General features: G+C 56.8%; 2 protein-coding genes across 2 annotated transcripts; both read right to left on the bottom strand.

Moving 5' to 3' along the window:
• Positions 1–880: 880 nt before the first annotated feature.
• On the bottom strand, positions 881–4483 carry IE81DRAFT_347637 (hypothetical protein; the record flags this gene model as incomplete). Its single annotated transcript, XM_025516176.1, has 6 exons — positions 881–1050; positions 1122–1334; positions 1423–1555; positions 1623–2249; positions 2317–3767; positions 3841–4483. 6 exons carry the CDS (start codon positions 4481–4483, stop codon positions 881–883), a joined length of 3237 nt encoding a protein of 1078 aa, XP_025369386.1.
• Positions 4484–6329: 1846 nt separating this feature from the next.
• IE81DRAFT_323708 (hypothetical protein) lies at positions 6330–10744 on the bottom strand. The gene is made up of 4 exons (XM_025514029.1): positions 9973–10744; positions 9464–9833; positions 9142–9386; positions 6330–9054 (listed from the first exon to the last, which is right to left on the bottom strand). Exons 1-4 carry the CDS (start codon positions 10246–10248, stop codon positions 6655–6657), a joined length of 3291 nt encoding a protein of 1096 aa, XP_025369385.1. The 5' UTR covers positions 10249–10744; the 3' UTR covers positions 6330–6654.
• Between the last annotated feature and the right edge of the window lie 1624 nt (positions 10745–12368).

Here is a 12368-nt window from a genome sequence, read left to right as displayed (position 1 = left end):
CGGAGCATGGATGGCATTCACGATTGCGCTGAGCATGAGATCACCAAACTCTTTCGTGCGCTTGTGCCCGGTGGCAGGGACTTGTGGAGAGAGGGCGGTTCGACGCGCGCAGTGCCGGAACGTGCAGCTCTTCCCCCACGCTCGAGCCAAATGCCTCGAGTTGAAAGCGACGCTCGTGCGCGCGGGACTAACTGGACCAGTCACGAGTCACAGGGCCCACCTGCCATTACGAATCGACTAGCCCGCTTGGTGACGTCGTTTCAGTGCCCGCGTATCCTAGGCTCAAGCATCATAGAGGCATATGCTGCATATATGCTGCATGCAGCAGCAGCAGCTCATGACGGTGGCAGTCCCACCAGCGCAAGCGGACGATGAAAGGATCTTGTGAAACGACAGCATGTAGGGCATCGTCTCACTGGGCGTCTTGTACGAGACTGTGACTGCAGGAGCAAGTGTCGTGCGCGTCAAGCTATACCAGAAAAGATCTATCAATCCCTCCTGCCTTCCAACCTGTGCAATTCAGACCTGACCGCCTGATAGTCTTCGGTGCGTTCAGACTATCTATCACATCGCGAGCCTACGTGGACGACAGATGGCATGCATATGATTTGTGAGCGTGGAAAGGGCTGGGTGGAATGGCGAAGATGGATGGCACTTGTGGCCAAGCATAGGCATACAAATTTTCTGTTGAGATTGCAAACAAAGGTGCAAGCAATCAGGGAGACTTTCAATAATCGACGCTTTGTACCTTTGAGGTTTTGCCTGGCGCGCCGTGGTGTGTACGATCCTTCGCCAGAGCACACTTGTCACCCTGTTCCATAGTCCCATCGTAGCAGCACACTCGCTACGTCTCCAAGTCAGCAGGAGACGCCCCAGCTTGTCAACCCTGCGCGCTTCCCGAAGACGGTGTTTGCGCTGCACTGCTAGATGGTTGCTGTCCTGCATTCGACCCGCTGACGTTACCATTACCAGTAGACGCTTGCGGCCCCCCTCCTGGCGGAAAAGGCTGAGCGCCTGGCGGGAAAGGAGCGCCATATGTCATCCCTTGCACTGGCCGAAGCGGTTCAAAAGTTGGTTAGCTTGGAATCTATCTTCGTCCGCAATAGAAGATCTGGACTCACTCGGTTGGCCCTGGTAGAAATGACCTGGTGGTCCCTTGCCCTGCATGTGCGGTGGCATATGACCAGGCCGTGGGGGGGGACCGCCGCTGGGAAGGCCGCCGACGTAAGGAGGAGGTGGCGGTCCACCAGAGTGGCCACCTGCCCCGCCCATGAACTGGTTGCCATGCGGTCCATGTGGCATTTGATGTCCCATCTGTGGGCTGTACAAGCCTGCTGGAGGATCGATCAACAACAGAGCGAATCAGTCTCAGGCTCCGCGCACGTGGGCCTCATGGACCTGTAGTCGTAGGTCTGGACTCACATGGAGCACCGTGAGGTGGAAGGGGTGGTGAGAATGGCATGCCCTGCATGGCAAAGTGTGGGGGCATAGCACCGTACGGCATTGGCGCCCCTGGTTGCATTTGCATTTGGGGCATCATTTGTTGCTGCTGCGGCTGCCAGGAGATGTTTCTCACATCAGCGAGGTCGCGATCGGACAAAGCTCCTGCGGCATGCACTTACCTGTCCCTGGAAGCGATATGCGCCATACGGTTGTGCTGCATACATGATCGGCGCAAAAGGCTGTCCATGGTGTGGTGGCCCACCTTGCGAGTGAGGCGGCAATCCTGCCTGAGGAGGATGAGCCGGCTGTCCAGGCTGGACGTGCTGAGCACCAGGCGTGCCCGGTGCAGCTACGTTGTTTGCAGGTCCGCCCGGACCAGTCGGATGCGGTTGCGGCATTGAAGAGGCGCCCGCCTGAGATTGACCGAATGACTGCATCGCTTGACCTTGAGCTCCAACGGGAACGTGGGCAAAGTGTTGCTGCGGCGCTCCTTGGGCAACGTGCGCAGGGGCTGCGGAGCCAGCTGAGCCCTCTTCAGTGCTGAATCCGACGCCGGACACCTGTCCGCTGGGTCCTGCCTGCGGGCCACCTGGTGGTAAGACGGCAGCGAAGAGCTGACGATACGGCTTGCCCGTGAAAGTCCAAAGCGGTCCAACAGCCGAAGCCTCTGGTACCTTGCTGACTTTGAAAGGATTGAAGTCTTCGCGAACGTGGAGCGAACTTGGTGCGGTCGGCTTCTTGATCACGCGATTGCCGAAGAAAGGATTGGTAGGCTTAGCAGGTGTCGAGGCGCCCAAGGTAGACACCTGTCAAGGCACAAGTTGGTGAGAAAGATTCGAAGACAAGGGAAAGAGCGCCGACGAGAATACTCACATCCTTTTTCGCGGTCGTCCCTGGGGTGAATGCAGTAGCATTGGGATTGAAAGGTTTGAATGAATTTGCTTTCGCACTCATTTTAAAGACGCTAGTCGACGCTGTGAGGCCAGATGCACCTCCCGGAGCGCCGGAGGCTGGCCCGCCATCGTTGAACGGCGTGGTCCCACCAGATATCGTCGCTGAAGTGCTCGAGCTAGCAAGCGCTGGGCTTTTCCGCTTGGCTGCACCATTTGGGTTGAAAGGCGGTATCTTCGGAATCGTCATGCCTGCTAGGCCCTTTGAGATTGGCTGTGATTCGCGGCTGGCAGCGCCTGCGCTGACGTTCGAAGCGGTAGCAGCGAAGCGAGGCGCCACTTTAGGTGAAGTAGCGACGGATGCGGTTCCTTCCGATCTGTCGGCTGAGCGCACTGCTTCCCCAGCGACGGTGGTTGGGCTCAAACTCTTGAGCAGCGTTGGGTCGCGAGGCTTTTCCGATGCTGCGGCGCCGGATGGCGAGAGAGAAGTCGTAACTCCTTTCGATCCGCTCGGCGACTTCGCAACGTCGGCTGGAACGGGCGTCTTCAGCTTGAAGCTGCCGCCCCATTGTTTGAGTTCGGCCAACCTATCGTCTTTCTCCTTTTTGGCGAGAGCGGCTCTTTTCTTTTCCAAGCGTTCTCTCTCCTTGTTGACGAACTCGCGGAAGTCGCCCAGTATATGCCGGGACTCTGCATCCTTTTTGGCGGCCGGATCGACTGATGCGGTTTCTGGAGTGGTGCCGAGTACTGGGGTCGGCGCTTGCGTCTGCAACACTGGTGCGGCTGTCGATGCATCGAGGGTGCCTGTCGAGGTACTCTCGGCAGGCGGTCCGGATGAAACGTGGACAGAATTGGAGCTGGGGACCGCGATGGGTAAAGCGGCTGCTGCACTAGCAGATTGAGAAGGGAGGGCGGCGGCAGGGGCGGCGGCAGCAGCGGCAGGTTGTGGAACTCCGTTGGCCTTTGGTGAGGCAGTCCCTGTGGTGGCAGCCCCGGCTCGGCGCAAAGCCGGCGGGACGTACGCATTCGGGTTGCGCACCACCGCACCGTATCGGTCCTCCTCTGTAATGTTGGCGTTCTCGTGCTGCCCACGCTCTTCAGCGATGTGAGCATTAGTAGAAGCCTGGCCCATGATCTCTCTCGCCAAGCGGTCTGCTTCACGTTCGCGCTGCGCAAAGTCCTTGCCCGATCTATCGAGACGAGTCGTGTACAGATCTTCTGCGTAGTCACTCTTGAGACCAAAGCGCGCTTCATTGGCCTTGAATTGGTCCCATTCGCCGCCTCGGCTAGCACTATCAAGTGCGCCGCTTGCGGCGCTGAGCCCGCCAGGCGCTTCGATTGGCGCCAGCTCCGGGTCATCAGACCATTTTTGGAGCTCCCGCCCGCCACCGAATGGATCACCCAGCTTGGAAATCTCGGTGTCAGTCCGAAAGCCTGGTGACGAGGAGGCGAGATCAGCCTAGCCTGACTCTCTCTACAGGTGTGCTTCACATAGACAACCACTCACCGTCTCGCTTCCTATTCGGCTCGGATTGCACCTCGCCCAACCGAACGTCAGAGGCGTGCACCTCGTCCAGATCGCTACCATTGATGACGAGCATCTTTCGCAGCGGTCCATACTCCCCTCCAGGAAGCACCTCCTGCGCAGCAGAGAGGGCGACGCCCAGCTCGTCGGAGTCCGGCGAGGTGGCGCTCAGGATGCCGATGAATTTGAAGCCACCATGAGTTGTTGCAACTACAGGAGTGCCGATAAGAGACACCAGCAGAAATGTCAGGCGCTCCCTCATATCCTTCGCAGCAGCATTCGGGGGCTTGGCCTGAGCGGCTTGTGCGCTTGCGGCAAGCGATGGGAACGACGTGGTGGGGATAGCATGCGTGCTGCTTGGTGAAGCGATGGCAGGATTGGCTCCCTTGCTTGCAGCGGGCCCAGCAACACCGGGTGTGGAGCTTCCGCTGGCGTTCCCGTTCTGAGCACTTTGATTGTTCCTTGGAGGTCCAGCGGCCCATCTCGAGCCTGCTCCGCCTGCAGGACTTGCACCAGATGCAGCACCATTCGGTCCTCCAGTGCGCCAATTACCTGTCGGTGTGGCGCTGAGCCTTTGCGAAGCTCCCGGGCCCCCACCTCTGCCACCTCTAGCATTAGATGCCATCGCTGCGGGCCAAGAATGAGCGCAGTTATTTGAGAGGAGAGATCCGAGCCAGAGTAAAGTTCGAGCGCCCTTGGAAATCTGACCGCGAGTCCGCGAGTCCGCGAGTCCGCCTCGTCCTGTGGTCAGACAGCTGTATCGAGAAGAGTGATAGACGTTGAGGCGCTACAGTCGCAACCGAATGAAGCTGCTCCTGCAATGTCCAAGGGCGCGAACCATCCAGGGTCAAATGGCCCAAAGCCAAAAGAAGCGACCACCCGCTCAGAACGATCAAGGCACCGCTGTACGCAAGCCTTGTCGGTGCGACTCGATCAGACTCGATCAAGGCAATTGTTCCGGGCAGCAAGCTGGGTCTGTGACGGCTGCCGCGTTTGTGACCTTGACTCCTGAAAAGGACTGGGTCTGTGCAGCGCGCGTGTAGCCTGCTCCTGACTACGTGTGCTGCAACGGCATGGGTGTTGCGAAGGAGGCAGATCGACAACGAAGCAGCCAGTCACCTTTTGAGAGATGGTGTAGATGCGTGAGGAAGGAGCGACGGGGCGGGGTTGGATGGCTACCTAGCTGTTGTGGATTTGGCGAAGCCCTGGCCAGAAGCCAAAGGTAGGATCGCGCTTTGAGTGGATTCCAAGTTGTGCGCATACAGCATGCGCACACGAGTCCAGCAGCACAGCATACATGCAGCCGCGACGCAGCAGTCGCAAACTCAAAAGTCGTGAGGACGCAGCGGTTGCTGATGCGCTTGTTGTTCAAGTTACTATACAGGCGGCTGCGTGACTGCGATCGAGGCACACATAATAGCGGGCCGGCATATTATATGCTGACGCGCTACTGGTAACACACCAGCGTAGCTTCGCGGTCTACCAACAGCTATAGCGTCAGCGGTACGGGCACCACACCACTATGTGTTGCACGCTCGCGCCCAGCAGCATGCAGACGACGCCGCGGCGGATCTCGGCAGGTGAGTGCTGGTGCGTGTTTAGTTGCTGCGTGTGCTCGCAGCGCAATTGCGCGGTTGCAGGCACAATCGCAGTCGCGGTTGTGAGTCAAGAGTCTGAGTGCTGGTCGCAGTAGTCGGCGTTGGGTGCTGGCTTGCCGGGCAGCGCTCGGGGCCATGCACTTGCATGAGAAGATGCAATTAAAGGATCCGCAGCTGAATTCTGAATAGACGATCACGAATTGAAAACATCTCAAATGGTCACGTTTGAGAGGCGCAAGACTGAGACAGGCGGCGCAGGTCTGATCACCATTTAGATCAGTAGGGAATTTTGAATCAACATCCTTGATCGGTATTAATCTTTGAATATTTGATAGGTGCGTTGACCTCAAAAACCATAATTCCGATCACCGCAATGAGAATCTTGAATCAAGCATCCAAATCTGAATTTTCAATCCTGTCTCATGAATGCGAAGATCGCGGATCCTGGATGTTTGAGGTACAATCAATGAAATGTGAATCACGAATGTGAATGATGTGTATGCTGCCAGGTCAAGTTTTGGAGTTGGAATGCCGGCAGCTAAAGCATCCAACGGAGATTTGATGTGGATCTGGAACCAAAGCTTCGAATCAAACTCAAGAATCGTCAATCGTTCATCTGCTGAATTCTAAATCGTGAATGTCTTAGTGCACTTGCGGATCGCTGCGAAGGTCGGCCATCATGCACAGAATCTTGCAGCTCTGGAAGTACTGCTACAGGAGTAGTGAGAGTCTCGCAAAAAGGCTGTGGCAATGTAGTGAGTGCCCGCGAGACTCCCCACAAGAGAGTCAAAACTTGCCCCAAACAGACCAAGAACGTCCGTCGCAGCTCGGCGCAATCACTCCGAACGGCGCGTAGTTTCGAACAGCATCTGCAGAGGATAAAAGCGTTCATCAATTGGTATCTAAAGGAATGGTGTTGTTGTTGTAAGATGAGACAGCAGCAAAGTCGAGGACGCGGATAAGGTATAAAAGGAAGAGCAGAGGCGGCAAAGCGAGCGTCCAACTCGCCCTCTTCGAATCCAGGGTATAGCTAGACATTTCCGATTTTTTTGTTTTCTTTTTTCTTTTGTTTTTTGGAGATGAGTGCACGCGGCGTGACTTTGTGCGGCCGACATCTCGACAGCAGACGGAAGCAGGAAAAGGCAGAATCATGCCGAGGTATCAAGGGGAAATATGGCCAAGTCGCGATCGAGAACGCTCAGTCTTGCTCAGCGTCCACGTATCTCGAGCGGATACTGCCCGTGTTGATCGAGGCAGTGTCTGCCGGTAATGGCGACGCTCCATTGCTTACTGGCAGCGCGTCAGAATGGCTGCCGTTTGTAAGACTCACACCTCTCGGAGTGAGTTCAGCATCAGTGGACCCGTCCAGAGCGGACTGTCTAGTAGGCGTCAGAAGCGTGTCCGGAGCGGACCCATTGACCTTCAATGGAGTCAGCGTCTTGCTCTTTTCCTTTCCTGCTGTCGAGGCTGTGGGAGTGCCGAGGGGTGAAGAGCTGTTACTTCCGCGTACCTTTGGAAGGCTCGGTTGGTTCCCGCTGCTGCTTGCGCCACCTCTGACGCTCAGTAGACTGGCCATTCGGCGCAGCCCGGCACGGCGGTAGATGCTTGCGGTAACGCTCTTGAAGCTGGGAGCGAAGAGGGAGCGCCGCTCAGATGCGGCGTCCCCGTTGATCGAGTCACGTTTAGCATGACCACCGAACATGCGTCCGCCAGCACTTGGGCTGCTAGGCAAAGCAGGCCGAGGAGGCGCGATCGTCTCTTCGATGCAAAGCCAGGATGACGTCGGGGTGCCCATTCCGGGCGTTAGAATGCGCGAGGCTGCCTTCTGATTGAGCTGAACGATGAGCACTGGGGAAAAAGAAGCGCATGCAGCTGCATCTAGAAGCTGATCTTGCCACATGGATACAAAGCCTTCGTTGATTGGCATCGTCGAAACCTTAGTGACACTAAAAGCGGGCTCCGCCGGCGCACGGTGGGAGCGACCGCTAGGGGAGAGCATGCCAAAGTCGGAGTCAATGTCCGACTCGCGAGAGACAGGCCTGCGACTCTTTGTTCCGCGTCGTCTCAAAGAGCCAAAAGATGTTGATCTAGTCGCCATAGGGGGCTCCTGCCGTGAGCTCCGGCCTCCTTCTTGATCCTCTTCCGGCTCAGGAGCGGGTTTCATGGGTCGGACGTCAGTCAGACTAAGATCTGCCACTTGACTGACGGAGCGCCCAAAGCCGATAGAGCTGAAGTCGGCCCAGTCGATGTCTTTTGCCTCCTGCGAAGGACTGCCGTCGTCCTCTCGCAGCGTTCCCAAAGCGCCAATGGAGCCCAAACCTCGCAGACTCGAGCTCGGAGGCAAATTGCTGCTGGTACCCAGGGCAGAGGAAGCTGAAACGGAGCGACTGAGACCAAGACCTGCACCGCTTTCGCTAGCGGAAAGCCAATTCGACGCCGGCTCACTCATGCCATTTGACATGGCACTATCGACCGATCTGCTTGGTGGCACGGAGCTCATACTCGTGCCAGGTCTCGAGGCGATGCTTCCGTAAACGGACGGATTGGATGAGCGAGTCTTACGCAGCATGGTCTCGTCATTCCATGGGTCAGGCTGAGCTGCAGGAGGCATCTCTGGTGTCGGAGTAGGTAATGGATCGAGTATGTTCTGTCTCGCACCCAGAATGGTCGCCACAATACGCAAGACGCGGGCGTCTTCGGGCGTCGAAAGGGCGCTCTCTCTACGAATGTCGGACTCCTCATCTGTCTCTAGCAGATCCAATGGCAGCGTACTGAGGCCTGCAACTGGGCTGGAGTCTGGCGAAGGCTCCGGTCCGAGAGCGCCTGTAAACCCACCTGCAAGGCGTGCGGATGCTGGCACCGAATCAGTCGTAGCGTCCCCATCGACTGCATGCTTAGCAGCCACCTCTGCAGGGCCTGGCGCATTGGTGGCATAAGCAACGAGTGCCGTCCAATCGTCCACCTCAGCACTGCTGTCAGTGTCGCCGATGATTGCTTTGCAAGCTGCGCGGAAAGTGTCGTTTGGTCCTCGAGGGCGTCGAGGGTTCACACTGACGTTTTCAGATTTGACATCGACGCGAAGAGCAAAATGAGGCGCTGCCGCAAAGGGAGGAGGGAGAGAAGGGGTGGTAGTTCCCTCTGCGATGTATGGGTACTTTTGCACCAATTCCGTCAAGCGAGTCGGCATCAAGTGAATCGTGGCCGCCTGGTTGCGAATGTGGGCGAGCAAGAGGTGTTCCGTTATGCCAGCACTGCGCTCGCTTGCCCTGAAAAGCTCTTCGAGGTTCGTGGGTGGGCGATCTGCACTAATTCTTCCCCAGATCCAGTAAGAAAGAGTCCTGGCGAGTCGAGAAGCTGGCATAGCGTTGGCGACGTGATGCGCGGAAATCGTGGTGAAGAGATCGAACAGCTCGGTCAGAAATTCCGCAGTCGCCTTGGGAAGCGACGGCAAGAGTATGTCTGACCACGCCTTTGCTGGATAATCAGCTGCCTTCTCGGCCTCCACGAACGCTTCGTACCAGGTAAACTGCTCGGCCGAATTGAAGTCTGCCGTGCGAAGTCGCAATCTGCGCAGCGCCCACTTGAACAGAGCGACGACCTGCAAGGGAGAATGCAATTGTAGCATGGGCGTGCTCCCGTGTGAGTTCAAGGGAAATAGTGAATGCTTGAGCTCAGCTACACTCACGTCATGCACATTGGCGTACGAGAGGTTGCGTTGCAACTCAGAAAGAGCGTCCGTCTTTCCGATCATCTCCATCATGAGCGAGGCACCAGGCGAAGCGGGGATGTCGCCTGGCTGAGGTGCGATCGTGAAGATGCCTTCGTACTTGTGCGGATCGATGTGCAGCAGAAACAGCTCTACAAGGCGCTCCACGCGCTCTGGCGATTCTGGCAGCCGGAAGGGTCTAAAGATGCCGACTGTACCCAGGCCTGCAGAACATAAAGCGTCAGCTCGTCCGTGCAGAGATCGGCGAACAGAAGGCCTACAAGCTCAGCAGCTAGCTCACCTCTCATTCTGATCTCTTTGGAGCACAAGCTGCACAGTTGCTTCGCTTGCTTGATATCCAGACGCGCGTTCCTATGCGCGCCCAACTTCTCCGTCGCCGTTGCGGGTTTGGCTTTGGTTGCCAGCACCAGCGCAGCAGCTGGCGAAGGCCCCTGAGCTGTAGCTGACGCGTCCGCCTTCTTCCTTCGCGAGGTCCAAAGCGACGCCGCCTTGTCTTGTGCCGGATCTGCGCTAGCGATCGCCGGCTGAGCCTCTTCGAATGCGTTTTCAACGTTTGCTTTTCGTGCCTGCTTTGCATCTTCTTCCTGCTGAAAGGCAAGCGAGAGGGAAGGAGGAAGATCCGGAACGGGAGGGGATGCCTCTTGCACATGCTGTCGGCAAAACCGAATGGCGAGAGATGAGTGTGATGCAATTGCGCTCAGCTGCAATCCACTCGAATCACACAGCCGGCAAGCACACAATGTGCATCCAACGCTGTCCTACCACTTCACTTCGAACTCTCAGACTCACCTTCCGGCCCCAGAAGCCTCGCTTCGACTTGGTGGGGCCGTTCAAGTCTGGCGTGCTGAAATTGCGGGAGCTGACCCTCCTGCTGATGCCAACTGGTCGCGCCACCACTGCACCTGTCGCTGCCGCAGCAGCATCCGCTTCCTTTTCATAGTCGATCGACGAGACTCCCTGCTTGTGAGTCATGTAAGGTGCACCGCTTGAATCATCGGGTGAGAGACCGGCCTTGAATCTCGAGAACAAACCGCTTGGTCGGCGTGGAGATGAGACCGCGGCCATGGTTGTCTTCGCGTGTAAGGGGCGAGATGTTGTGACTGCTTGGTGCAGCTTGCGGGCCAAGGCGAACGAAAGTCAAGACTACTTTGTTCTTTTTCGCGAGCCCGTTGTCGCGTTTGAGGTGCTTGAAAGTCGAATGAGACCCGGCTGCAGCTGCTGGGCCGGGACAGATATCGGTTTAATGAAGGTAGACAGCTCTGCTGCAACTGCGTACCGATGACGCGATTTCAGATCGATGACGAAGCGATGCTTGGCCCCGCACCAATGCCAGAGTCTTGAGTGTAGCGTTAAGTCGTGGGTCGAGCCTGCGTGGATGTTGCTTGACTTTGAAATTGGCGCGCGAGATTGGCACCCTACAAGCGAACCGAATTCTTAGAAAGCGCGTCGCGAGGTTCACGAGATGTATGTGCAACGGAGGGGAGGGCGGGGGTATAGATGGAATGGTAGAGCAGTTGCTGCTGATGACAGCTTTCAGGGCAGGGAGGGATCGGGAGAGGATGATGAGAATGATCAGGCACGGAGAGAAAAGATGAAACATCAGGAACGCAGTCACGCGCGAGTCACGAGCGCAGCCATTCCTCAGCATTCGCCGCCGGCGCACGCGTCAGAGCTCCGCTTCAAGATATCGACTCCAAATGTCAAAGCGCGGTTACAGCACAACAAGTGCTAAACACAACAATCACCGTGGGCTGCATGCATGACTTTCCTCGTCTCTCTCTCCCTCCCTCTCTCTCTCTCATCCTGCAGCAGCAGCAGCAGCAGCAGCTAGAAATGTGTCCAAGCTAGGAGATTTGTTGGAGCGATCCGACCACAAGCGCAGCTTAATTGCCTCGAAGCTTGTGCGCAATGCACTGCCGACTGCACGCTATACATGTCGTCTGCATGAGGACCGTTGGGATGCAGAATCGTGAATCGCTCCTGTCACCGCGTGACTGCGTATGGTGACTCGTATGACTGTAGCAGCAGCAGGGTAAACGTCGTGATGAGTGCTGAACAGACGCGGCGGAATTCGAAGTTGACGCGTGCTGCTTCTCTTGGGCTGCTGGCTGGCTCTGCATGCGGGCCTTGTGCTCACACATCAGCACTCGTGACTGTCATCTCAACGCCTGCAGTCGACCCCTCAATACTCTTCTGACTTTTCCTTTCGACTCGTCTGTCTCGACTGGGGCTCTATTGACCGTATGCAGCTTCAAATGGTCTCAGCGCCAGCACCGCTCGCCATATGATGCAAATAATCACCACTCACAATTATCATTCGTGATCCAGCTGGAGTGCTGCTGCCACGCCGAGTGCATCATGTGTACTCTAGCTGACTGTATATAGCAGCGTGTCCGACGATATGCAGCCGACAGATCGACATGCAGCGCAGAAGCTACAGCTAGGCAGCACGCACGGCCTTTCTGCGCGCTCAAACACTATACTGACTGTTGTCTTGATGGCTAATCAGTGACTATACCAGCATCTCTGTACACAGCAACAGCAGTCACGAGTCTCGAGGCCTGAATAGGTGTCTATTATGAAGTATATGCCGTGGACTGTATAAGCGTCTCTGCATTTACACTGCAGAGGGGAGTCGTGAGGTGTCTGTTATAGAGCATGCCTTGCACGGCATAATTCAACTTATAATAAGCTGCACGTAATCCGCACATGCGAGGATCACCGGCACTTATTTTGACGACACCGCCTGTCTGCTGAGCTTGCAATCACGAATACCGCCCCGCCGTCCACACCGCGCGCTCACGCTCACGCGTGTCTGCGCCGCGAAGTCATCAGCCGGAGCGCCCGCGGTATACCGTACAGTAGCGCACACATCAGCAGCTGATGCAGCGTAGCAGCAGATTCCCCCACGCGCGCGAGGGCTGATCGGCGCGCGCCGAGCTTTTGCGTGGCGCGCCAACAGCTTGCCATTCGCGCGCCATGCTGCTGCTGCTGCCGCCGCTGCTGCGTGGCTCACAAAATTTTGGACGCAGGACCATCAGAATCAGCGCCTAAACGCTGTACCAGAACTTCCCACGCGGCCTTCGCACGCTTCTTCTACCGACCACACACGATAAGTCTTCAGAAACACCATTCGAACGAAACCCTTCAGACACAAGATCGAGGCGATATAAGCGTCATGCGTG

Source organism: Ceraceosorus guamensis (genome assembly GCF_003144195.1).
Source record: "Ceraceosorus guamensis strain MCA 4658 unplaced genomic scaffold IE81scaffold_32, whole genome shotgun sequence".
NCBI classification, from domain to species: domain Eukaryota; kingdom Fungi; phylum Basidiomycota; class Exobasidiomycetes; order Ceraceosorales; family Ceraceosoraceae; genus Ceraceosorus; species Ceraceosorus guamensis.
Note: the sequence above shows the minus strand (reverse complement) of the source record. Positions and strands in the feature narration are given on the sequence as shown.